At 42.0% G+C, this 27,999-nt stretch overlaps 1 protein-coding gene across 3 annotated transcripts in view; it reads right to left on the reverse strand.

Annotated features, from left to right (window-relative positions):
• Window positions 1-1,490: 1,490 nt before the first annotated feature.
• The window catches only part of SYT16 (synaptotagmin 16), a 59,692-nt gene continuing 33,183 nt past the window's right edge, over window positions 1,491-27,999 (reverse strand). Inside the window, exons 4-8 of one of the 3 annotated variants that reach the window (XM_066608197.1) lie at window positions 22,947-23,159; window positions 22,102-22,328; window positions 15,370-15,804; window positions 13,906-14,095; window positions 1,491-2,474 (exon numbers count right to left, since the gene is read on the reverse strand). In XM_066608197.1, coding sequence (XP_066464294.1) covers window positions 2,161-2,474; window positions 13,906-14,095; window positions 15,370-15,804; window positions 22,102-22,328; window positions 22,947-23,159 — 1,379 coding nt within the window. In that variant the 3' untranslated portion in view covers window positions 1,491-2,160. The remainder of the gene's footprint in view (window positions 2,475-13,905; window positions 14,096-15,369; window positions 15,805-22,101; window positions 22,329-22,946; window positions 23,160-27,999) is intronic. The other 2 variants (XM_066608195.1, XM_066608196.1) reach the window with 2 other exon arrangements.

Below are 27,999 nucleotides of genomic sequence, written 5' to 3' on the forward strand. Positions count from 1 at the left end.
TCCAAAACTTCAACTCCCTGCATGTTCTGTTAACCAGATAGTTTTACTAAAGCTGCAGAGCCTTTGGTTAGAGACAACTGACAGAAGCTAAGCCTGCTCAAATCCAGCCCTCAGTAGCTGCAAAATTGTAGCCAGACTCACATGGTACAGTTTTTCTGATTGATTTCACTTAATGCAAAAAAAAATTCCTGTCCTCTCACTACCTTTCTTTCCTCTAGGATCCACGTATCAAAAACTTCAGCAAACTTCTCTGTGTAAACTTGGTCCAATGGGCATTTCTACCCTCTTACACTTTTTAAGGCCTTGTTCACATGTTACAAATTTGCTGCAGATTTGCACAGAAAGTATCTTATAAAACCCCGTTCTCATTTTGTGCAAAACATAATGGGCAACAATATGGATCCGTACTACAGGTATTTGGCTAATAGAAACAATGACAGTAAATAAGGAGGCAAATACTGATGACATATGGTTGTAATATCTTCTGTAACACATCTGTAATATTGATCTGTATTACAGACGTATTATAATACGCACGTCTGAATCTGGCCATATAGTCACCTAAAATTTCTAAATTGAATTTCTCTTGCTGCCTATATGCTAGTTCCCTTTATGTCAGTTATATATCAGGTCTTCCAATCTTAGGTCAACAAGTGCAATACACTGACAATATCCCCATATCATAGTTTCCCAGTAGTAAATACAAGAATAGAGTTGTCATTTCTTTTTGGAATGTATTTAATTGTTACTGTGGTAAATGAACTTATTTAATAAATATGAGATATATTCAATGTGCTTCAGGAACCAATCAAACTCCATTGTTAGATTGTAGCTCAGTTTCTTAAACTGGTTGGAATGCCAACTTAAAACTGAAGTTCCACCTTAGGGCTTATTCTGACGTGCGTATATCGGACGGGTTTTCACGCCCGGCCGATATACGCTTTCACTCTCTGCAGGGGGAGGAGGCAGGCTGCGCTGGGAGCAGTGCACTGAGCTCCCGCACGCTCTCCGCCCCTCACCATTGTTTGCAATGGGAGGGGTGGGATGGGCAGGGCCAAGTTTCACCCGCCCCCTCCGATTGCAACTAGTTGTCTGTATGATGTCAGGGCAGTGCTATCACAATGTTCTGATGGCTACTGCACTTCTACATTGGGCAACTATATAATAAAATTGCATAAGGCAATCACCCGTAATGCCACTCCAGAATATAGCAATTAAAGTGACTCCAACTTGGAGGTTCACTTACGGGCTTCATAGAAAGCGGTGTCACAGAAAAACTGTCCTTGTTGCTCATCAAAACTAATAAACGTAAAAGAGGTTGTCCAGTTGTAAATGACTGATGGCCTATGCTTAGGATAGGTCATCAATAGTAGACTGGTGGGGGTCCATCTATAGGAACCCTACCTATCAGTTGTTCTCTGGGCTGATGTGCTCCTGTACTGAGCTTATTTCTGAAGGAAGCAGACAGCTCTATTCTTACTGCAGTGGCCAAGCTTGGTATTACTGGCCAAGTGCCCATTGAAATGAATGGGGACACTGCCTACAATACTAAGCCTGGCCACTACAGTAAGAACGGAGCTATCTGCTTCCTGCAGAATCAGCTCAGTGCAAAAGAACAATGGCCAAGTAAACAACTGATTGGCAGGAGGCACAGTTGCCGAATCCCCACCAATTGGCTATTGATGACCTATCCTTGGAATAGGCCATCAATAGTTTACAACTAGAAAACCCCTTAACTTTTGGTTGATCTGATTGATAGAAAGTCTGGCTTTGTTGCCCACAGAAACCAAACAGTTTTGAAAAGTGAGGTTTACAATTTAGTACATATTATTATTTCTACTTACATACATACATTTATTGAATACAGGTGTGAAGCAGTGGACAATCCTGAATCCCCTAATATAAGGTCCTGCTATATAGTTCTATTCAGTAGATCATTGGCTCATAATTTTCTATAATGCCAGCTTTTAGCATGTATTGACAAAATAGGCTCTCCTGGAATTATCCATAGAGAAATCTGGCAAAGTGCAAATTATTTGTCAAACAACATGTTCTAGAAATTATAGTATGATAAAAATATTTCCTGCCTCTTCACTTTTTCCATACCAATTTGTACTCATATACTTCTATCTTAACAAGTCCCAATAATTACATAGTTCATTAGGCTTCAAGTAGAGTATGCCATCGACACACTTCTTGACACTTTGAGTCCTTCATTTCCAACCAATGACTTTGTTCCTCTTCTCCACTGCTGTTCTGGCCCAAGGAAATCCAACCAATCATCTCCTTTCTTTTCATGGTGCGTCGGTTATATATGGAAATCATCAGTGTGACATCAGTAAGCTGAAACAAAGCCACTTGAAAAATGAAGGTTTCTTTGTAGACTGGGTTTGGCTGGCCCCTTCGTATGGATGTTTTACAGCGTGATAGTTCATGGCCAATGGAATTTAAAAGTGAGAGTTTTCCATAGGTATCTGTCGAAAAATAAAAAATATCTGGAATTTAGTTTGCTTGATATCATATTAACTATTAGAATTAAAAACATAGAACACTTAAAATCATTCAAATGCATGTATCCTAATAGGGCAAATGGAAAGAAGTTGCCTTCACGGGACAACCCAATAAAAGCATTTTGCGGAACTTAAAAAAAACAAACTAAATGTGCAAAATAAAGAGAAAATGCATACTCACTTGCTCCAGAGGCTCCCTGGGTTCTGGGAGTCACTGCTCAAAACCTAAAAGAAGCAGGTGGGCTGTCACATGCTGTTCATTTTGCATGTGACCACTCAGCTAATCATAGGCCTCAGTGGAGATTCTCCCATGTGATTGGTTGCAGAGACCAATACTAATGGAGTGTATGATTTGCTCATCCTCACTGCATTCTCTACCAAGTAAACTCTCGTCCCTCCCTATAATCTGATGCAGTCTTCTTTACTGTATATAACCTTCTCTTCCTCACTGCTCATATCTCCCATAACCTTGCTCAGGGAGGTAGAAAGAGATAGATTATGTCAGCCTTTAGCAAACAGCAGGTAGTAGCTGTGTGCTGTTGGTAACTATATCAAGAGAAGCATTACAGCTTGCTATATAGAGGAGTTATACAGACTCTACAACAAGAAAATAGTTATTGGAGATCTCTAAAGTTTGGACCTTTTCTAACAGCTTACAAATCTCAGCTTCACAGATTAAGAACATGACTTAGACCCCATTTACACTTAGAGATGATCGCTCAAACAATAATTTGAGTGACAATTTTGAGCGATCATCTTTGCACGGTCTATAGTAGCTAAGTAGCTACTTAAGAGCTATGCATGTGGAGCTGGACATGGCCGCTATCACTCGGCAAACAATACAGCTGTTTTGCATAAGCAAACAGCTGCATTGTACTCTGTGCTTACAGCTTGCGTCCCGCTGTGAACTACCAGCAGGACAAGGGCTGTAAGAATCTTATCAGCGCTGTCAACTGTGATACCAGCCTGCACAGCTGATAAGAGTTCATGGCTCAATTCAAGAAAACTAGAATTGAGCGGGTAACGACTCATGCATGAAAACTGCACGATGTCCGTGCATTTAGATGCAACTGTTATCGCTCAAAAGACAGCTTTGAGCGAATTTTGAGTGAGAATCGTTGGGTCTAAATGGGCCTTTAAAGAGGAGTGAAGCACTATGATCAATAGAAGTCAGACATGATTTTAAATTGAACAGGACAAACCTGCAATATCCGCAAAAAAGCAGAGTTGTTCCCCATGCACCACCTGCTCGTTTGTGCTAAGCAGCATGGTCTTTGCACAAACCACAACTTGTAATAATATATGGAGAAAATCCAAGGCACAAGAGGTTCCCAAAATAAAATGCAGTATTTATATATCTCATTCTTTAAAAGTGCAAAGCAATGGACATTTCAGCCATGCATAGCCTATTTGTTAAGCAAGCATAAGGTAAATACAGCCTGGGATAACTAAAAACTGTATTTTATTTTGGATACCTCTGGTTAGAGGCGTAACTTGAAGCCCCGGGGCCCCAATGCAAAACCTGTAACAGGGCCCTCAACTATAATGCTTTATTCATAGTACTGGGCTCCCTATATGGAGAGGAGAGGCTTTATGGGCCCCCTAAGGATCCTGGGCCCGGGTGCAACTGCATCCTCTATAGTTACACCAGTGCCTCTGGTGCCTTGGAGTATTCTGCATACACCCAGCACAGGTGCTATCAAAATACATGGCATGCAGGTGTACAGAGTAATGTAAATACTAAAAATGCATTCCCGAAGCACTGCAGCCTCTTCAAACAGCTGATTCGCGGAGTGTGACAACAATCGGACCCTCACCAATTTGATATTGATAGCATATCTTAAGGATAACCTAATGCTGTAATTCTGGAAAGCTCCTTGAAGATTTCAAGCTGAGTTACAATATCATTCATGTTCCTGTATCCTCTCTTTTTCAAAGTACATAAAAAGATTCCCCTTGGAACATCATTTTTATGCCCCTTCAATGTCAATGGTTTACGTCTTTTTGTTTTTCTTTTTCTATTTTAGTATGAAGTGTAATTTTGCACTGTGTCAAGGATTATGCACTGAAAAAAGTGTGAAAACACTTCCCGTGTCACATCCTGTGACACCTGTGAAGAAAGTTCTGAAAAGGATATTCTAGTATTCTAGGTGTAAAACTGGTAACTAGGGCTGTTATATTCAGTAGTGTTTAGAAGGCAATTACTCATTCTATCTTGCCACAGTCGCACGGCATTGCCAAGTAATCTTGAAAGATCCTTAACACACATCATGTCCTTTTGATATTACTGACTTTGTATCATATGATCAAAATGCCTATCTACAACCTTTTTATCTTGATTGTATTATCTCCCAAGGACCAGTGCCTTGTTGCTGGTGATGAACAGGCTACATTAGAATCACCAAAGGAAATGGTAGCCCACCATACAGTGAAATAGAATGTGTATCTCCATTTTTAATTGCATCACAAACCCTCATGCAGGTTAAATCACTATGAACACCATGCAGATAATCTATAAACGAACCCTAAAGAGTAGTAAGAGCTACTGCTGGCCATACATTAGTGACTGTACATAGTGAAGTGATAAATGAAGAATAGTTAATCTGGTTAGACTGATATTTTAGGTGACAATGCTATTCATTACAGCAACAACATGCAGATAGATCTCCGTATACATCCATGACTAGGTTGAACCATATAGTATTGATGTGCTGACCACCGTAGTGGCATTTCTTAAATGTGACAACTATACTTGAGAAGTGACAAAAACATCCAACAAGTCAGAGTTTTTCATAGACATGTGCAATCAAGAGACAATTTTACAACCAGTGATCAACTTCAAAGTTAGCTTCAATAAACTATTGATGGCCTATCTTCAGGATTTGTCTGGGCCAATGCAATTGTACACTAAGCTGATTCATGTAGGAAGACAGCTGCACTCTCATTGCAGTGACCAGGCTCGGTATTGCAGGCCAAGGTCTCATTGAAATGAATGGAAACTTTGCATGTAATACCAAACCTGGCCACTACAGTGAGAACGTAGCTTCCTGCTTCTTGCAGGAACCAGCTCAGTACACAAGTACAGTGGCCCAGAGAACAGCTAATCGGTGGCGGTCCTGGGCAACAAACTCCTGCTGATCTACTATTGATAACTTATCCAGAGGATAGGCCATCAATAGTTTACAACTGGACAACCCCTTTAAGATAAGTCTTTTGCTAGGCGTCAATGACCCTGTCACTGGTTCAATGGCAGCCTTCTGGAAGGCCAATCGAACCATATTTTGCATACAGTATCTTCCCCAACCTGAACACAGGTAAACCATTATACCCAAAATATATTTGCCTTGGGAAAGCCTCTTAACACCAAAAAGTGTCCCTTAAGACAAGCTCCTCTAGCAGGATGCTAGGTATTATAGCTAACAAACATATCATGCTGAAAACTAAATGTAATATAAAGGGAATCTGCCACCGGACAGCATGAACCCAGGATACCTATGCCTATTGCCCACATGTATGTTTTATTCTGAAATGCTGTGGCATTTCAGAAAAATCATACTTTGAAGTTTGACTCGGGAATGGAGGCGTAGAAAGACAGCGAAGAAGACCCGGTCAAAGGAAAGTAACTCATGAGTCATCTGAGTTATATGCAGACCCTGAGCACATTACTACTAAAGCCTCATTTGCTATTACAGTCATTCATCCATCCTTTTGTAAGACACTGGCTATACACATAAAACCTTGAACCTACGCAAATTCCTTCTGCTTTGTACAAACCATTCTATATCTGTAGGCTTTGCCAATTATTTTAGCCAAGAAAAGCAAGATCCCATTGCTGCTCTAGGACTGTAAAATCAGATAAGTTTGTTACTTTTGATTGGTATTACAGAACCTTTCTCGCTTACCTTACCGTTTTTCTTAGCAGATCATATTTTTTAAATTACGAACACAACTCTTTACAAGTTATCACTTTACTTCTGGATGAAAAGTGAATCAACTTTCTCAATCGTATTCAGAAGTACCAAATAACGCCAAAAAGTCATTACTTTTAACATAGCAGTATTGTTTCTGTTAATCAGAAGATATATTGATTTAAAAAAAAAAAAGCAGACTCATCTGGATCCAGAGGTCACAATAATGCGTGTATAGTAGAGATGAGCGAGCGTACTCGCTACGGCAAACTACTCGAGTAGTGCCTTATGCGAGAACCTGCCCAGTCGTCTCAAAAGATTTGGGTGCCGGCGGGGGGCAGGAGCGGCGGGGGAGAGCAGAGAGGAACGGGGGGTGGGGAGATCTCTCTCTCACTCTCTCCCCCCGGCTCCCCTCTGCTCACTCCCGCAACTCACCGCTCTACCCCAACAGCACCCGAATCTTTAGAGACGAGCGGGCAGGTACTCGCATAAGGCACTACTCGCTCGAGTGGTTTGCCTTAGTAAGTACGCTCGCTCATCTCTAGTGTTCAGGTATCATTGATGCTTGGACTGGTGAATGTACTCTTCCATAACCAGAACAAACTCATGCATGCTTGTACGCATGGCACTGAGGTCAATACTGAGCTGTGCCTCAGCTCCTTATGTACAACCAATGAGTAAGGAGCTTTCTCCTTGACCATGATGCAGTAAGTGGGCTGCCAGAGCAAACATAAGGCACCTTGTTTCAGGAGACCAGGAGGAGTGTTCTCATCACAGCTTTTCATGGCCAAGATGGGAGAACCAGCCCTCTGTTCTCGATCAACAGTCGAGCACCGATTCCGTAGCTCTCATTCAAGTGAATGGGAGCTACAGATAGGACAAATTTTACCTTGATTATGATAGCACTACACACAACATTATCTTATCTTAACCCATTAAAAAGCTATTGTTCTCTTATCTTAACACAAGAAAACTCTTTCTAAAGTAATTCATTGTGTAAATAAAGCACCCTGATAGCATAGCACACCATGATACCACATCACATTAAGAGTCAAGTTAAAGAGTATATAGGCACCCCACAGGAATGATCATCGTTCAGAGAATGGAGGCAGAGTAGGCCGGGGATTGTTCTGGCCCTCCCGTCTCTATTCACACTAAACAGGCATTTGTTCATAGATGAATGACTACTACCTGTTTATGCGGGTCGAATGTCGTTAAATTTTTATGCATGCAGAAACGAATCAAGGAATGATAATAAAACAAATTATCATTCACTGTTCAGTCAGTACATGCATTTACACTAAATGAGAATTCTATAATTGTTCAGATTCTCGCTAGATCACATGAATCTGAACAATTTATCTGCCAATGTAAAAGGGCCCTAACCCATCTGTACGGAAATAGTGTAGCACAACACAGTACACTGTGTCTTGTGGATGTGCACAGACATTGATAATTATCACTGACCGTCCATCTCTTCTCCTCCTTCACTCCAATGTCTGAGGACCTGGAGTGGAGAGGCACGGCTACAGAAAAGGATTTATCACTATGTACATAAAAAAAGTAGCAAGATACTCTCTCGCTCCCTACACACTGGTCTACAACATTCTCTCTTCCGGCAAGAAGGCACATGACCGCTGCAGTCAATTCCTGGCCTCAGATGCGCTACCCTGAAAAGAGGAAGGAGTGGAGCTGAGTGGTGGGGGAAGGAGAGAGGTATCTTGTAGCTTCTTATTTTACAGCATAAACTGGGGCATTGTTACTGTATGGGGGCAGAAAAGGCAGCATTACTAGTGTGTGGGGGCAGGAGAGGTGGCATTATTACTCTGTGGGGTAGAAAAATATACATTATTACTGTGTAGGGCAGAAAATGTAGCATTATTACTGATGGGGTAGAAAAAGTGGCATTATTAGTATGGCCATTTTCCCAACAGAGGTAGCAAAAAGAAATCTGTTATCTGATTGGTTACTATGTGCAACCAACTGTGGCAAATACTTTTCTCTGCATTTGTTTTAGGACAGAATCATTTATGTGACTTCACACATTTTTTTAACACCTTATATTCAGTATTTGATGCAAGATAGGCTTAGAATTTCCTAAATTCTCTGTCTTTGCTGGGAAGCATTGATACACATTATAGTAATTTCTACTTGCATAAATTGCAAGATTTTAAAGGGGTTGTCTGGTTACAAACATTCTTTTTAAAGTTACAACCAAATGAGTTAAATTAACCCTTTCCAAGCCACTGTCTGACGTCTAAAGACATTCTGACTGAAGGCTGTACAGCTCCGATATTGGAAGACATCCAGCAGGGTATTCTTACTGTATATTACTGGCTGCTCTGTTGTTGGGGGCCTCTCCAGCATGTCACATACTGCAGTGCTGGCTCTAGCCAGCAGATAGCGCCATTGTATAATGGCAGAAAGAGAAATCCCCCTAGGAAACCCTGAATCCAAAATTGGATTGCAAAGGGTTAATAAAAAACAATACTTACCTCTCCTCAGCACCAGTAATCCAGCACTGCAGCCCCTTCATTTTCTTGGTGTGTGTTAACAGCGAAGGTCAGGTGACCGTTGCCCTGCAATCAGATGACGCAGTGTCACCACCTGTTCTCCTGGCATCAACGCTTACATCCTGGGCACCATGATGCCAGGAGTTTGCAATAGTGACACTGTGGCCTCTAATTGGCAGGCAATTCTCAACTGACTTCCGCTGTCGACACACATCGAAAGAATGGTGGGACTGCAGAGCTGGATAGCCAGGGCAAGGAGAGGTAAGTATTGCTTGCTTTCTTGTTTTAATTCATTTGGTTCTCTTTTAAAAAGTATGTTTGCCACTATGTCTCACCTGGGGCTGGGCCCTGGAATGCTGCGGTGGGTCCAGAGCCTCTACTCGCGCCCTACGGCAGCGGTCAGAGTGAATGGACAAATATCCTCCCCCTTCAACATCTTGAACGGCACGAGACAAGGCTGCCCCCTATCACCATTAATCTTTATCCTCTGCTTGGAACCTCTCCTAAATCACATACGCCAAAACCCAAACGTGTCGGGGATCAAGTTAGCTAACTCGGAATATAAGATCGCGGCATATGCGGATGACTTATTGTTTTTCATCAGAAACCCGAGAATCTCAATACCAAATCTATTAGCCGAAATCAAACGATATTCAGAGTTATCTAATTTTAAAATCAACTATAATAAATCAGCAGCCCTCAACATAACTCTCCCTCAAACACTAGTTGGCGATCTAAAAAGCTCGTTCCCCTTCTCCTGGGCGAATCAACATATTAAATATCTGGGTACCAATCTTACAGCGGACCCTGGAGATTTGTATGCAGCCAACTACCCTTTGCTCCTAGGCAAAATTAAGACAGACCTAAATGCATGGACAAAAGGCCTATTCTCCTGGTTCGGCAGATGCGCGATATTCAAAATGAATATCCTGCCCAGAGTCCTATACTTACTACAAGCGCTCCCTATCAACATACCCAGACAATTTTTTCAACACTTAATATCCCTGATGACGAAATTTATCTGGGAAGACAAACCACCACGTACAGCACGTAACATCTTGACAAGACCAAAAAAAGAAGGGGGAATGGGCCTCCCAGATTTTTCCCGCTACCATCAAGCGGTACATCTGGCACGGATAGTGGACTGGCATAGACACGGGGTCCTCAAACAGTGGACTACCATAGAACAAGCAGCCACACCCACCCCTCTCGTGGTGCTCCCCTGGATCCAAGAGCGGGCTCCGCCGGAGTTGGCCCAACATCCTACCATTGGTCCCACCCTTGCGACAGTAAACAAAGTTTTCGCAAGACCAGACATTGCACCCAAACCCTCCCCAATGTTTCCAATACTGGGGAATCCAGCATTCCCGCCGGGTAACGAGAGCAAGGCTTTCCGTATATGGTTCCAGGAAGGCAAATTCAGAGCCTACCACTTCCTGCAGGAAGACTGCTGGGTAACGACGGACACCCTAGCCAGGCTAACAGACCCCCACCCAGTACCCTTCTGGGAGACAATACAATTGAGACACTTCCTCAGATCCCTTCCCCACCCAAGCACATTTACCCGCACAAAAACTCACTTTGAATCTATATGTAGCGTGGAAGGGCCCTCCAGACACACTCTGTCACGCCTGTACAACATCCTCAACTTCCAAGCCGACATCCACCCTCCGGGTTTCGTGCAGAGATGGGAGGAGGACCTAAGGATCACTCTCTCCCCGCCGGAAGTTGAAAAAATATATACACTCACACATTCTTCCTCGATATCCAGTAAGATACAAGAAGCCGGATACAAACTACTCTCACGCTGGTACAGGGTGCCCTCGCGGCTACACAAAATATACCCATCAGTCTCCCCTCTCTGCTGGAGATGCGGGGCTGAACAAGGGACTCTTCTACATATTTTTTGGGACTGCTCGGTGCTGGCGGGCTTCTGGGAAGAGGTCTGGCAGATTTCTTCCAGATTTACCCAACACCCAATTCCTAAAACACCAGCTTTCTTTCTTCTACATCACAACACGATCCCCCTACTGACGTACAAGAATTCAATTCTACGGCACTTGGTCAGTGCGGCGAGGTCATGTATACCGAGACTATGGCGTCAGACCACCCCTCCAACGGTGGCCCTATGGCTCAACGCGATGCAGGGGCTGATGGAGATGGAGGACCTTACAGCGACACTAAGTGGAACCCAAGAAAAGTTCGCAAAAACATGGTACTACTGGCGGGAGTTCCAAAGTTCGCCAGAATACCAGAGGCTCCTAAACCCCAGCAATTAAAGAATACTTAATCCCTCCCCCCCCCCCCCCCCCAATGTCAGAACCCCTAATGTTCTTCCCTACGTATATGTTTTGTCCAAAGCTCACCCGTTAAATAAGTTCATGGTTATTTGAGATAGATTTAGATAATTTTGGGACCAGACGTAAAAGAATCTGAAGCCAAACAAGAGATCTAGTATGAATAGAATACTAGAAGGACCATTCAACCCTGAATAGCAACCAGCTGGAGATATCCAGACCGAGCACACAATCGCTTTCCAGTCTAAACGACAAAAGAAGTTGACAAGGAAACTGAGAGTCCATTTAATATCTCAGAGTCATAGTTCCGAATAGAGACTGGAATGCATCGGTCGGTTGAATGTGTTTGCTTTCTGATACCGGATTACGAATATATGTAATTGTATAGAAAATGATAAATAAAGAATTTAAAAAAAAAAAAAAAAAAAGTATGTTTGCAACCAAACAACCCCTTTAACACCATGTATGCCTATGTATGCTTAATTTAAATTATTGCAAAATCGTGTACTTCTGGGTTAAAGATAATCCTAAAAAATAGTGGGAGAAGTATTTTTACTCTTCTGGAAAAAATGTAGTATGACCTCATCTGGCTTATTTTGCAGTAAGAAGAGGATAAGCCGATCTTGTATTAATAAGCTGGGAATCAAGATCAGACCTTTGTGTCACTGTCCTCCTTTTTGGAAGAAGGGCTGAGGAGAGTGGCTGAGGTACCAAGCTACAAGTAAAATACTACTAATCAGTGTAAAAATACTGTGATTCAATGATAATGCTATACAGTGCACAAATAGAAATGGAGGCGGCTCCCCAGCATTTACCATTTCCCCCTTCTAAATCGAAGTTTGGATAAAATAATGATCTGTATAGCTTTGACTTCAAAGGGGATTTTTCATTTTAAAAATGTAAGTAAAACCTTCAGTTTAATATGCATATATCCATAGACGGACACACATGTAGTGATGTGCAGCTGCAAGTTGTCCCTAAAAGTCTACAGCAACAGACCCTTACTATGCAACATGGCCCATATTGACTGTCTAATGAACGCGGGGTATAGTGTAAGTAAATCCATATCTACTGATCTCTATTAACCTCTTTAGTGGCACGCCCGGAAAATCTCCTTGCTCCAAAATTTGGAAATTATTTTCCAAAATTGTTAGAATGTATTCTTTCATTACAAAAAAATGTTGCAACGTGATTGTTGCATTCCTTAATAAATACTTGCGAGATTAAATTGCATTGTTGACTTTTAGTTTAAAAAACCTGCCCTGTGAGGCATGTCATGGTAATAATAAACCTGCCACTGAAGGGGTTAACATCCTAGGTGGTTGTTCTGGCTTTGTTGACTTGCTAAGAGCAATGTTGATGTTATGGGCAAGGATTTTCTCATGTTGACCTGCCCAGAGTAAATTTAGCTTCATAGCTTTAACCCTTTCCAATCCACTACCTGATGACTTCCTACATTCTCATTGAAGCTTGTACACGTCCAATGTCAGAAGACATCCGACAGGGTATTCTTGCCATCTATTGCCAGCCACTCCACTGTCGGAGCCTCCCTGGCGGGCACACACTGGTTTAGCCAGCAGATGGCAACGTTGTATAACAGCAAAAAGAGAAAGCCTTTTAGGAAACCCTGAATCCAAAATTGGATTGGAAAAGGTTAATCCTTAGTATATTTCCTAAGTTATGTTCACATTGAAAGTGCCTGACAAATACATTATATGGGGTTGTACCAAGCTTATAAGTTATTCCTTATCCACAGGATTTGAGAAAACTTACTGATCAATGGGAGTCTTATTGCTGAGATCTTCACTGATCTCAGGAAGGGAGGTCCCATATCGCCCTCTGTCTGTCACTGTGGGTATTGCTTCTCCACTGCAGGGACATCAAAATGAATGGAGCGCTGTTTGACATGCACAGTCGGCGCTTCATTAATTTAAATGGAGCTGACAGAAATACCAAAGCAGTGCGTTAAGGTATCTCCATAGTCCTATTGAATCTGATTGGAGCGTCAGTGCGCTTGCATATCTCCTCCTCACTGCAGGGGGTGCAGTAAGCCCACAGTGAGGTGGACAAGAGTCATGGGACCCACTTTCTAAAGATCGCCAGGGGTCTCAGCCTTGAGACCCCCATCGATCACCAAGTTATCCTCTATCCTGTGGATAAAACTTGTAAGCTGGATACAACCCCTTTAAATGTATCTATAGGCCCCTATTCAGCCAACATTGAAACAAGTTTTTTTTTTACCTCTGTCAGGCTGGTGTACGTTTCTATACTTTATTCTTACTGTACAGAAAAGTGTAATCCTCTACACTTTTATATGCAGAGGCATCTGGCAAAAAAAAAGAAACTGTGCGGTATACCATAAGGGCAAGATATGCCACTGTATGCCTATATGTACCTTTTATTGGGCGCATATGTCGGAATATCCTATACATCTGACAGAATGCTGGAATGCAATGTGAATAGACCCTTACAGAGGTCCAGAGTATATTTGTCCCAAACCACATGACAGAATTGTATGAGCTATACTTTCAAATTCTAGTCCTTTAGCTTGAGAGCTTCCATTAAATATGTTTCTGTTCTATAGCCCTTACAGAAAGCTTTGTCTCTGTTGGGTAGACGAAGTATCCTTTCATGCACCATTACATAATATATTGATATTAGTTGAGTGTCTACTCACCAGGTGGTCTATTGATAGCCAGGTTGCGAAAATGACTTCCTTTGATCATCTGTACAGAAAGCCGTCCTGTTGTTGCACTATATGACAGCCCTACTAGCAGCTCAGGCACCCCGCCATGCGACAGCGATTGAGTGGATGACACACTGTCACTTTGAGAGATGGCAGAGAAACTAAGCTGGGAATCACCACTCTAAGAAAACAAAAAGAGTGAAGATCGCTGTTAAAGTTAGTTCTGCGAAAAGTATAGTCATAATAGAAAGCAAGAAGAATTGTGAATAGAGAGTCAGAATAGAGTCATTAATGCATATTAGATATATATTTGTCCAAAAATGATTATTCTTTTTGAGTGCCTTCATGACATAAAACTCCTTAACACACTGGTTATAGTATTCAGCTTATTCATGGTGACAACTAGTCTTGACTTTTCTCATGCTAAATGTATATGGAGTGTAGTCAAAAAGACTGATCCAGCGCTATAGCTCAATACTGGTACCCTATATTGAAATAACAATAGCGTACTTGAATAGGAAGGCATGGATGTGCTACATGATGGTATGGCACATGGGCCCCTGAGGGCTCTGGAATATGGATTTCAATTTGGTTGTTCACAGTACGGAGCAGTCAATTATCACAGGGTACCCTTATAACCTGCACCCAAGCACTATTACTGTGAAGTGATACATAGAGCATGGCTTAATGTAAAAGGTACGTGGCCTGAAATTCTGCTTCAAGGTTGTTAAGCCGTCTGGTGTTACCAATGGGGGTGGGATGGTGGGTGAGCAAGCATACTCGCTAAGTCAAACTACTCGAGCGAGTAGTGCCTTATGTGAGTACCTGCCCGCTTGTCTCAAAAGATTCGGGTGCCTGCGGGGGAGAGCAGTGAGTTGCGGGAGTGAGCAGGGGGAAGAGGGAGAGAGAGAGATCTCCCCCCGCCCCCCCCCCCCCCCCCCGTTCCTCCCCGCTCTCTCCCACAGCTCCTCGCCCCCCACCGGCACCCGAATCTTTTGAGATGAGCGGGCAGGTACTCGCATAAGTCACTACTCGCTTGAGTAGTTTGCCTTAGCGAGTACGCTCGCTCATCTCTATTTCTAACTACAACTGCTACACTCTAAAACCTGTTGCTTAAAATTAGAAAGGATTCATAAAGTTTGGGGATTACAGGAATAGAGGTAGTCACATCAATGACTTTAATGGTAAAATCAAATTGATATGCCATGATAGTCTCATTGATGGAGATTCAATTTTTGTGACCCCCACCAAATCTGAGAACTTGGGTGCCCTATTCTGGTTCCTTGCAGAAAGGTGGCTGCATATACACAGTCAAACTCTATTAAATTCACTGGGAACTATGGAAACACAGAGTATGTTGACTAATTAGTTTCTAGATCCCATTGATGAGGTTTCCTGTAAGGTCTTATATTACTGTAGTATGCCAATACTTATCAGTAATACACGTATACTCACACTTAAATTGCTTCTTGGTTCTAAAACCAATGTCTTTCTGATTTCCTCATCTGGTTTAATCTTTTTTAAGGAGAACAGCTTTTCACCCATCATTTTTTCACGGATCATGTTGTGTACAGCGTACAAACGAAAGCGAAGAGCATTGTTCGCGATTTCATCGGGCTCAAGTTTGTTGAATGTAAAGGTCTCATTAAAGACAGGCTGGGAGCCTTTCTGGATAGCGGTCTTCCCTCTCTGCCTTTTGCTTGGTAGTAACACAACATGGACTTGCCAAGAGTTGACTCCACTACGATCCTTATCTGGGATATCTTCGGCTTGCACAATGGTTACGGTCAACTTTTGACTTGCAGCTTTGTAATTCAGTACAATATCTAGGTCCCCACATTTGGAAATTGGCACATGGGTGATGGGAGAAGCAAGGTTGTCCACTTGTTCCTAGAGGCAAAGAACAGTTTGCATAAAATAGGTATTAAATAGGCAAAATAATGATATATTGAGGAATCTAAAGCATCTTCTACTTGGAAAACCAAAATTTTGCAACAGCAGCAAGCTACAGTATTAAGGAGTATCTTCTTAAAAGAGAATTACACTGCACATGACTTATCCATAAATAACATAGGCACAGTGTAACCAGCAGCCATTTTACAGCTAAGCACAGGACAGAGAAGCTGCATCACCTTTATATGCCTATATAACATGTGGTCTGTTGTTAATAGGGACAGATTTTAGAGAAGATATATTACTGCTGGAACTTAAACGGGGTTCTATTGGAGGGAGCAAAGAAAGTTGCTGCATCACATTTATATGCCTAAATGAAATGTGCTCATTACATTGGGAGACGGTATATTTCTGCTGCTGTCAACGTATATAGCAGCGAAGCAGACAGACAAAATACACTTTTGTGTCGGTAATATTGAAGTTCTCTGTTTGTGGCCTCAGACGTCGCTAAAAGTCGCCAATTATTACGACTATTCGCAAACCGTACGCAGCTAGCAGTGGGGTGAGGGGAATTTAGTAACACTGCGTCAAACAGGAACAGTTCATTGAGATACAAGCTATACTCTGTGGCCTTCTGTTCTCCCATATTGCGTCTCCTAGGGATTGCAGCTTGTTTAGTTGGAGGTGTTTTTTTTTTGATAATATAAAACTAAAAGAAAACCAAACAGGGAAACAGCAAATACACATGGTGCATGTCAATGACCTCAGACATCGTTCAAAGTTGCCAGTCAGGCCACTACAAATTATTTTCATGCCCTACACAGCTAGCCGTGATTTTCTGCAAGTTAGCTGCTAAGTTACATAAAACTACACTAAAAAGTGAACCAAAAAAAAAAACTAAATAAAAAATAAATTAATTCATTAATTCATTAAAATGAATCATGAAGAAAGCAAGGGGCAAGGGACATGTTAGTGGTGGAGGTGGTAGAGGACAGACCAAGTTGGTACTTCAAGTGGCTCCCACTGAAGCAACAGCTTCATATTCTGCAAAGAGGCATGGTTCTCCCTGTGCATTACATCTGCAGCAACAAGACAGGTCATACAGAGAATCATACAACATGCCTCAAGTATCACCACCTCCTCTTCTTCCCAGGTAGAGGTACACAGCAGTCAGTCTGCATCAGTCGGCCATGAGCACCCCCCCCCCCCCCTTACTTCACACAGTGCCAAATCCCTGCACCCTCCAAAATGATCAACATGGATCGGTCTGAGGAGCTGTTTGATCATTAATTGTCAAGGATGTCAACACAACAGCGGGGGCTTACCTAAAGGCTCAGGGGCCTGGGTGCAAAAGTTTAGCTTGGCCCCGCCCCAGGCCCTTTTTCCCCCTCCCCCCATACCTATACCTGAGGGGCAATGTCCACATGCAGATTTTATTTATAAAATCTGCGCATAGCCCCCGCACGGGAGATCCGTGCGTCTTTTTGTGCATAGGGATGCATTAGCATTGGTAGGGCAGCTAAAAGCATGCAGATGAGATTCCTTCCCAGCGTGCGGGACGCATGCACGAGAAGAAATTGCAGCATGCTCCATTTTCCTGTGGATCTGCCACACGGACGGCTCCCACGGTTTCCATTAAAGCCTATGAAAGCCTTCCATATCCGCGGCATAGCCGCAGCTGCTTTTGTGCTGTGGGAGAGCAGATTTTTTTTAAAAATTGGTGCGCATGTGCACGGCACGCTGCCAGCGTGCCGAACATGTCCGTCGACCGGAAGAAAGAAGATCCGGCCTGCACAGAGCAAAGCTCCGCAGCGTCCAGAGAGGTGAGTATAATGTATTTTTCCTCTCTATGTCTGCGGGCAGGTACGGATTTCACTGCGGGATTCAGCAGTGAAATCCATGCTTGCAAGTGGGCATGCGGCCTAGGAGTGAGAGATAGATAGATATGAGAAAGATTCAGAGATAGATAGATAAATAGATATGAGAGAGATTCAGAGATAGAGAGATATGAGATAGATAGATAGATAGTAAGATAGTTAGGAGAGAGAGAGATATGATAGATAGATAAAGATAGACATAGATAGATAGATAGATAGATAGATAGATAGATAGGAGAGAGAGATAAATTGGAGAGATAGATAGATAGATAGATAGATAGATAGATAGATAGATAGATAGATAGATAGATAGATAGATAGATAGATATGAGACCGGCATCATAGATAGACAGACACATAGAAAGACATACAGACAGGCAGACAAGAAGATAGATAGATACATACCCTGGGGCCAGGACTACTTCTCTGGTGAGGAGAGCAGCTTATACAGTGTCAGCAGGAGGGAAGCAGCAGGGAGATGACATCATCATCCCTACTCCACTCGATGCCATGCTGTGTTGTGCTGTGCCGTGAGTCTGTGTCTGTGCCTCTTTACTCTTTCCCCCATCCCCCCTCCTCTTCCCCTGTCCACTCTCCGAGTCCTTCCTCCTCCCTTCTCCTACTCTCATCTCTGGCTCATGCTGTCGACAGGACCGCACCAATCACGTGGCCGCTGACAGTGGGAACTGTAAGTGTACCTGTATATGGTGGAGGACGGCCTCTGGGCCCCCTGAAGTGCAGGGGCCTAGTCGCCGTTGCGACCCCTGATGGTATGCCTATGCCCAGCAGTCCAAACAACCAGAGGAAGAAGATCAAGGCATTGAATGCACTGATGCCCAAAAATGTTTTTTTTTTTTTTTTACTTGGGACTTTAACATTTAACTTTATTAAACTTTTTCTTACACTCTATTTCCCCAAGGTGTGGAAGATTAAATAGACCATAGGTGCTGTGCTGTTCCCCAAGTTTGGGATTAGTGGGGGTCCCAGTTGTTGAGTAGGGAATAACTTTATAACTTGGCACAACCCCTTTAAGCCTCGATTCTTGAGTTTTCTTCTTCCACTTTGTTTTTAAGAATATTATTCTGCTGTTTCTTAATTACATTTGTTTCTAGGAAAGTCGATTGACAGTCTGTGTGGGTAGAATTTTAACTCCTACATAATGTTGCCAGTCAACTTTTCTAGACAAATTAAATAGCAACATATCACCTTCTATTAATACAATCAATACAAAGAGGAAGGCTATGTGACTGCTATTGGGCTCTTAGAAAGAAGGGTTCCAGTCCTGGCTGGTCTCATTCCCTTTGCTATTAGGTGGCGAGCGCATGCAGGTCTTCCCTCTACAGAGACCTGTACTGTTAGCAATTAAGGGATAAGGAATTGTCTCAAAGCTCATGGAAAGGATGTGGATGGGAAACAAACATCATACACTTCTGTCCCCGGAGTAAAACCGGGCAACATAATTGGGCTATAGGACCCTCTCTCGTCTGTGTATGTCGCTGTCTTCTAGATGGATTAGGCAGCAACTTCTATAGAAGCTGTCATGGAAGACCATATGGTTGTCACCTAGCTTTCCTACAAATGAACATAACCAAGAAAAAATAGAATAAATGTGTGAACGTCAGATGTTGGAAAACGAAGAAGGCTCGGAGAATCATGTAGTAGCAAGCACTTGATTTCAGGTGAATATGCGCTTCTATCCTTGCATATACTATCACAAACATTTATTTCCATTATTGTAACAGTAGAGTAGTGAATCTTGAATCCTCATCCAGCATTCCTCAGAGGCATAAAATTATAATGTACAGTTCACAATGGAACAAACATCTCTATTCCATGTCTATAAACCACTTAGCAATTCTGCTTTTATACAGTAATTACAACACTGAAACAATTGAAGTGTATGCAAATGTAATATTATTCAAAATGTAAATGGGATAATCAGACAGTTTGGTGCTCAATGTTATAATTATAGGGGGCGTTTATTACGTGGCAGACGGGAAAAAATTCAATGGAAATGCAAAAGAACAAGCGAGCCTTGATTATAAAGAATTTATAGGTAGAAGATCATCTCCCTCCAAGCTATCGAGTTGGAAAGTTTAATTGGGCGCCGGATTAATGATGCAATTGTTTCCATGGATAACGGTTAACTTTACTAAAAGTAGACTAAATAGGATTATGTGTGAGCATGATCTGAGGGCAGGCTGTTCAGTAAATGGAGATGGTGTAATGGTTCGTGTTCTGAAAGGGAAGTCCAGCTTAAAAGCTCATCGTTTCCAAGAAGACCTATCTGCCTCTTTTCATAGTGTGCTATTCATAATTAATGAGATTAGATTAAATTAAATGAAAATAATATGGAGAAGCTATGAAAGGAAGAAGTATAGAGGACGCATTCAATGAGTAAATGAGGCTAGGTTAATGGAATAGAGGCTCAGCTTTACTGATTGTGCCCTTTTCAATTTTTGCTTTTTTATATTAATACCAAGGCTTTTTTATACTAGGGCTAAGACCTCATGCACACTATCCTACCAATAGGATTTGGACACTATTATCAGTAGAATGGATCGTGTCATATTAGCATGTTACGTGTGCTAAACCATGTTACATAGGATGCAGACCCTTAGAGGTGTCAGCCATAGTTAGTGACAGGAACTGCACTCTATTGGATATACGGGACAGTTATGCCGCTGCACACAAGTCATCCATCATGAAGTGCAATGCATCAGCCCATCTGCAGTGGTGCAAGGAGCGTCGTCATTGGACAGTTGAAAAATGGAAGAACGTTCTATGGAGTGCCGAATCACCCTACTCCATCTTCATATCAGATGGATGTACCGGGGTGTGGAGGAGCCTGGAGAACCCCTTTTGCCTGATTGTGTTGTGGCATCAGTTAAATACGGCAGAAGTTCCATTATGGTCAGGGGATGTCTTACGTGGCATGGTCTTGGTCAGCTGGCTGTAGTGGCAAGAACCATGAACACGGAAGTGTACCTCGTCATTCTAGACAATAATGTGCTGCCAACAATGTAGCAATACTCTGGGAATGGTCAGCAATACTTTCAACAAGATAACGATCCTTGTCACAAATCCAACACTGTTTTATGTTGGTTTGAGGATATGGATGTTGCACGATTGGACTGGCTGCACAGAGTCCCGACCTGAACTCTACTGAATGTCTTTAGGATGAACTGGAACATTAAGTCAGGAAATATTATTAGCGTCCATCTCCTTTGAGAGAACTCAACAGACATTTGCAGGATGAATAGAGGGAAATACCAGTTAAAGTGTATCAGATGTTAGTAGAAAGTATGCCACGGAGAGTATCCAATGTCATTAGGGCCAAAGGAGGCTCCACCAAGTATTAATGTATGTAAATAAATACTACTTTTGATTCTTGCTCAGGCGTTGAATACATTTTTGTACCACAAATTAAAAGTCACCATATTCCTGCTTCTAGGGAAGTCTCCTTATTCCTAGTATAGTATTCCCTTATATTTCCTTAAGGCCAGTTTCATATAAGTGTATTGCGGGTTATTTGTGTGCCTGAAATATGAATAAGTGTGCTTGTCTGACCATAGGTCTACTAAACAAATTCAGAGCATCATAGGAACTTCTGATGCTCTGAGTTTGGGTCAGTAGACCTGCAACTGGGTCAGGACACTTGTCTATTTTAGGGGTGCACAAATATACTCATAATACGCTCATCAGGAACTAGTCTTAAATAGCATCGATGAAACATGACACAACTTTTTTTTCTCTGCCAAAAACTGAATTAAACCTAAGGAAAATCAAACTCTGTATACCTCCATGCGAAATCAGAGGCATCCAGAGATACAGGATGGGCCCATAGTTTTCTATAGCTACTGCATTAAACAGATTGTCACCATCTTTTTGCACCCCTCTCTGAGAGCAGCACAAGGTATTGACAGGCACACTGATTTCAGTTATATGACTGCCGTGTGGATCTGTGCAGTAGTTTTGGAGAAACTTGTATTTTATTTTATTAGTAGCAGCAGTACTTGAAGTAGTCCTGGAAATTCAATAATACCTCGATGTACATAAGTACTATGTTTTAAGAATATAGTACTGATGCTTTGAATATCTTCATCTTGATCAATGTACTATGTAGAGATGAGCGAGCACGCTCGTTTAAGGCTGATGCTTGATCGAGCATCGGTCTTGTCGAGTAACTGATTACTCGACCGAGCGCCATGCTCCTTCTTCCCCCCGCTCCATCCCGCTGCCCCCCCCCCCCCCCCCCGCATGGTGCTCGGTCTAGTAATCAGTTACTCGACAAGACCGATGCTCGATCGAGCATCAGCCTTAAACGAGTGTGCTCGCTCATCTCTAGTCTTATGCATACCAATGGTTTTATATATTCTTCTTCACTTTACAATTATGAACAAGATCAAAGTCTTACCTCCTGACTCCAACCTGAGGAGTTATCTGTAGCATCATGTTCTTCAAAACCATTGTTGCTGAAAGCGGTCTCCATCTCCTGACTTCCCTCTGTGATGTGACGACTACAGATGGACGCAGCCTCTTGTCTGGTTGCACTTTGACTGCCACCAGCCACTGATGCCGGGGCAGAGTGTATGGATACATGATCATCTTCATTGTAGGACTGGTAACTAAGTACATCCAAATCTAAACAGATTATATGAGCACACTTATCGAATTAATAAAATCTATTTCATTAACTGAGTATCACTCACTTCGTTAGATAACATACTATCTTGGGGTCTGACAATATTTAAAAGTACAAACGTAAACTAAAGGCTGCCAGTCATGCACTGCCAATAAATAACTAGCAAAGATAAAATAACGAATGGTAATCTGGCTCGTTGTGCAGAACATGCATTGAAAATTTACTGGAAATAGTTTTTTTCTATTTTCACCAACTTGCACTTTAAATGGCTAGAACCCTTCCATTACCATATGCTCCACTAGACTTTCCCACAGCAAACAAAAAGAAAAAGAAAAAAAGCCAAAAGGCACAAATAACTGAATCACAATTGCAGTGATCAAGTAAATATGCGATAAAATAAAATATATACAAACAGAAATCACAAATATAAGAAGCACACAAAGTGGTGAAAGGAAACACGTGGAAACAAAGATGAATAACCTAAGGCAAAGTGGGGCCAAACGAGAAAAAAAAAAAATACCAAAAGGTTGAGAAAAATAATGTGATTTTCCTCATGCTCCAAAAATGTAAAAATGCTGCAGATTCAAAACAAAAATCTTGCAATTTTCCAGCAATACCTTCACATTCAGAGGCCTCTGTGCTCAGCTCTTCATGGTTTGACAACAAGCGGCTGAACTTTTGCTTGCCCTCAGAGCCGGCCTGTGTTGCCTTTTCAGATACTGTGGAGCGAAAACTCTGAGAACGTGACACTGATATTTGAAACTGCTTAAACACTTCTTCATCACTGTCTGAGGATGTAGTTAGTTCGTCATCTTCCCCATAACTGTTCACTAGGAAAGACAAAATACAGGGTCGAGACTTTCTTTTTGGCCCCATATAAACCAGTAGAAGGCCTGCATGCCATGGGTTCCAAGCTGCTCAAGGTCAATGTACTAAGAATCCTTTGATTTAGTACTTGGTGACCACATTAAAACTCACAGCTTGGTCTTCATTGGCTGCAGGAAGCAAACTTCGATCTTAGTATGACCATCTTGGGCAGGACATACGTTTATGCTGTATACCAGTGGTCTTCAACCCTTGGATCTCCAACCATTGGAAAAGTGCAACTCTCCCTGCTGTCAAGAAATTCTTGGCTTGCATATAGAGAACCACAGATTGAAGACCATGGCTATATGCTATAGTGATATACATACCAGTGTACATTAGGAAATAACTGCCATACAAATTAATTTACTGGGTTTTCTAAGATAAATACTTTGCTTTACTCAGTAGTTTTATCACAATATCTACTCCCATGCACACCCAAAACACAAGTAAAAATATTACAGGTTGGTACCAGCAATGTGTCTGTAATATATCTAAGGAAGGCATGTATTTTCTCCACTCAGACCAAGTATCCCAAATATTCTTATAGAACTACAGGGTGGTCCAAAAGTATGGAGACCCCTGAATAATTGGAAAATGGTGGATGGGAATGCTATCCTATGTGTGGCATGTTAATAAAAAGGGGGCAAATCTGTCAGGGGCCGTATTCAATAAAATGGCCATTTTGAAAGCTAACATCTTGGAACCAAATTAATAGAAGGGGTGCATGTGACTTGGGTATCTGATAATTTGATGAGGAATCCAAATATTTGCTTAAATATGATGTAACTTTATTCTTGCCAAAGTTATTATCAATTTTCTTATTGTTACAGACACAAATATGGCTGCGAGGTTAACATGCAAGGAGAGGACAGGTATTGTGCGGATATCTGGGGAACACAGTACTCAAGTTATTACTGCAGATTTCAATAGTCGGCAACCTAACAGATCACCCATCCGCCATGGCACAGTTGGCAAATTGCTTGCCAAATTTCACCAAACAGTTTATGTGTTGGACCTGCCAAAAAGTGGACATAACAAAACTTCCACAGATGAAGCAACAGCAATGGCCGTTCTGCTGTCTTTCTTAAAGAGCCAACATTGTAGCACCCAGTGTCTGTCACGACAGAGTGGATACTGGCTACACACAAATGGCACCGGTACAAGACCCAGTTGCTGCATCATCTCAATGATTGCCATCTCGAATTTGCGGAATGGGTGTCACAGCAATTACAACAGGACCCGCATTTCACAGAGATGATACTTTTCAGTGAGGAAGCATTCGTCTATGTGAATTGGGAAGTGAGCAAACAAAACCTTTGCTACTGGTCCAACACAAACCCACTCTGGACATATTTCTCCAAGATGGTTGGCGCACAGAAAGTCATGGTGTGTTGTGGTGTGGGGTGCAAAGATAGTGGGTCCATTCTTCATCTATGGTAACCATACTGCTGCAAAGTATCTGCAATTGTTACTTGATGAGGTGTTCCAATCACTGTGCAACGAAGATGGCACATTCTCATTGTTCTTCCAGAGGGATGGTGCCCCCACATTATGGATCTGATGTTCATGAGTTTTTGGATCAACAGTTTCTGAGGAAATGGATTGGGTGTTGTGGCCCAGTTAAGTGATCAACATGCTTGCTGTATTTCATCCTCTTGGACTTCTACCTGTGGGGTGATGTCAAGTTCGTGATTTACGCACATTAAACAAGGGATATTGGATGCCTGTGCGAGCATTTCAGCTGAGGTGATGCTCTCAGTGCACAGTGAATGGGAGAAGGGGATAGCCTTGATGATTCAAAACAATAAGAAGCACATCAAGGATATCCTATAGTGGATTGTCATTGTGTTCTATGTCATGGAAATATTGTTAATACCTTTGACAAGAATAAAGATGCATTTTAGTACAGATTTGGATTCCTCGTCAAACTCTCTATCAGATACATGTCACACGCACTCGTTCCCATTTGAAAATAATAATAATCTTTATTTGTATAGTGCCAACTTATTCTGCAGTTGTTCCAAGATGGCTGCTTTGAAAATGGCCTCTGTTTTGGACACCATCCCTCACAGATTTTCCCCCTTCCCCTCAGCAATATACCATACACCGGATGGCGTTCCTAACCACCGTTTTACATTACCTTTGGACCACCCTGTACTTACCTCATTGAGGCCTGACGCCCTAAATGGCTGTCATTCATAGTTCGTAGTAGATTCATAAACACTGATCCAGCCAACAAAATGTCTGTCTCAGTTGTGAGTAGTGAAAATGCAGAAACCAAATTCAAAGAGAACTTCTTCAACATCCATCAGAAAAGTGAAGAGAATGCAATATCCTATCCCCTTCTCCCCTTGCTGACATGCATTAAGAGAACATTTGAGGTTCTTATGTGAATAAAAGAAAGGTCTGAACCAGAAGTGCCACTGTAGGCTCTTGAATGGGAAAGATGGGGGCACTTCAGAACAGCCTGCACTGGATAAATGGTCGATATATAGTATTCATTGTTCTACAATATGGCTGCAAAGAACTCAAGAAAAACATCTTTATAAAAGCCAACACTGGAATATAATGGATTTAGCTCTTGATTACTCCTGAATGCGATGCACTTATTATCCGGTCATCAAATCAGACTCATACTGGGACTGAAGTACCATGACTGATGTGAAGGGGTTATATTGGACGTGTGCATGCATAATGGTGAGCCATTAACTGGAGACATGAGGCAAACCTCTGCTCTCCACAGGAAATTGTATTCTATAAAACACCAAGTGTATATTTAAATGTGAATGTCCATCAATAACAGGTTGCATTTACAAAGATCCAAATATAATGCTGAATATAAAGGTTATATGAGTACATATAAAAGAAGGACATAAGAGCTTATTGCCTTTTTTTTGCAGGTAGACACCAGCCGCAGAGATCATGTCATGGCTTCTTATAAGAAAATGTGTACATTGTTAGGATTTGCATATATTACAGGTAAGAACCCAGTGTAGAAAGTTTGAAAACTCCTTGTTACAGTGAAGTACACAAAAACTCCAAAAATATTTGTTAATTGATCTTGAATCTGGATCTTTTAGATATTGATCTTTCTAGATATTAGAAAAAACGTTCTGACAGTGAGGGTGATCAATGAGTGGAACAGGTTGCCACGGGAGGTGGTGAGTTCTCCTTCAAAGGAAGTGTTCAAACAAAGGCTGGACAAATATCTGTCTGGGATGATTTAGTGAATCCTGCACTCAGCAGGGGGTTGGACCAGATGACTCTGGAGGTCTCTTCCAACACTACCATTCTATGACTCTATGATGACCTGATGAATTCCTCAGATCAATAAGATGACTAAAGAGCTATTCCCATGACATTAAAGTAATGGCATAGTGCCAGTTCAAGCGTTTGGCTATCTCTGATAGTCCCATTAAAACTGCCGCCCATTCAGGCAGGGACCTTCAGGGCTCCTGTTCTCAGGATCAATAGGGGTCCCAGTGGTTGGACCCCCATCAATCTGAAAGTTATTCCCTATCCTGTTGTTAGGAAATAACTTTTAATCATGGCACATCTCCTTTAAGTATCTTAGTGGTCCAGCTACTGGAACCCCCACTGATGCTCAAATTGAAGAAACAGCTGGTTAAGCTATTCCCTGCATAGCAATGCTCCCAGCCATCCACTGTGCAGGGAACTAGAAAACAGCTCCATGAGTATGTATATACTGTAGAAGGAAGAGTAATATGACTGAGCTTCTGGATACCAAGTAACTGAAATTTTGTCAATCTGCATTCATTACCCACATACCTAGATTATAGCCTGACATAAACGGAATCCTTTATTTCCCCATATACAGGGGAAAAGTATACTTAAATGTTGAGTTACACTTTGAAGCTTGTCCTATAACTACTAGATTTGATAAATACAGTCATGGCAATTACGATGTGTAGGCAGTTGAAATTCAAGGTTAGGAAAATGTACTCCCACACAATTTTATTGCCTCATCGTGTAAGCTGAGACTCAAAAATGATAAAAGGACATAAAAAATTACAATCAGAGGTCTATCAGTTATGCACACAGGTTATCATGCATGTGTATGGAACTGCTATACAATAGAGATGCAGCAGAGCTGAGGTTCCTTTCTACATAGTAGGTTTACCTGCAAAAAAGAATATATATAACATTGTGTATAATGATGAATTGTGCTAAATTGCAAAACTCAGATTTGCTTGATTGTGCATGTACAGTATAGAAAGATTATAAAATGCTGGATATAACTGACCAGCTATTAATGGGTATCCATTATTTCAAGTGAACAAGGCTGCAGTGCCAGGCAATGCAACACATGTATGTATCATACTGTGCCTTCATGATCAATGAAATGGCTGCAATGATTGCTGATCTTGTGGGTCCCAAGAGTTTGACCCCTAGCAGTCATACATAGATGGCCTATTCTAAGGTAAAAAGTTATAAAAAGTTGTATAATCTTCATACGATGTGCATGATTTTTATCTAAAAAACTACTTATTCCAGAAAAAGGAAAGTATTGTTACTTCTCAACTAGAGATGAGCGAGCATACTCGCTAAGGGCAATTGCTCGAGCGAGCATTGCCCTTAGCGAGTACCTGCCCGCTCGAGAGAAAAGGTTCGGCTGCTGGCGCGGGGGAGCGGTGAGTTGCGGCAGTCAGCAGGGGGGAGCGGAGAGGAGAGAGGGAGAGAGAGATCTCCCTTCCGTTCCTCCCCGCTCTCCCCCGCAGCTCCCTGCCCGCCGCCAGCAGCCGAACCTTTTCTCTCGAGCGGGCAGGTACTCGCTAAGGGCAA

The sequence above is a fragment of the Eleutherodactylus coqui genome, chromosome 6, assembly GCF_035609145.1.
Source record: "Eleutherodactylus coqui strain aEleCoq1 chromosome 6, aEleCoq1.hap1, whole genome shotgun sequence".
Lineage (NCBI taxonomy): Eukaryota > Metazoa > Chordata > Amphibia > Anura > Eleutherodactylidae > Eleutherodactylus > Eleutherodactylus coqui.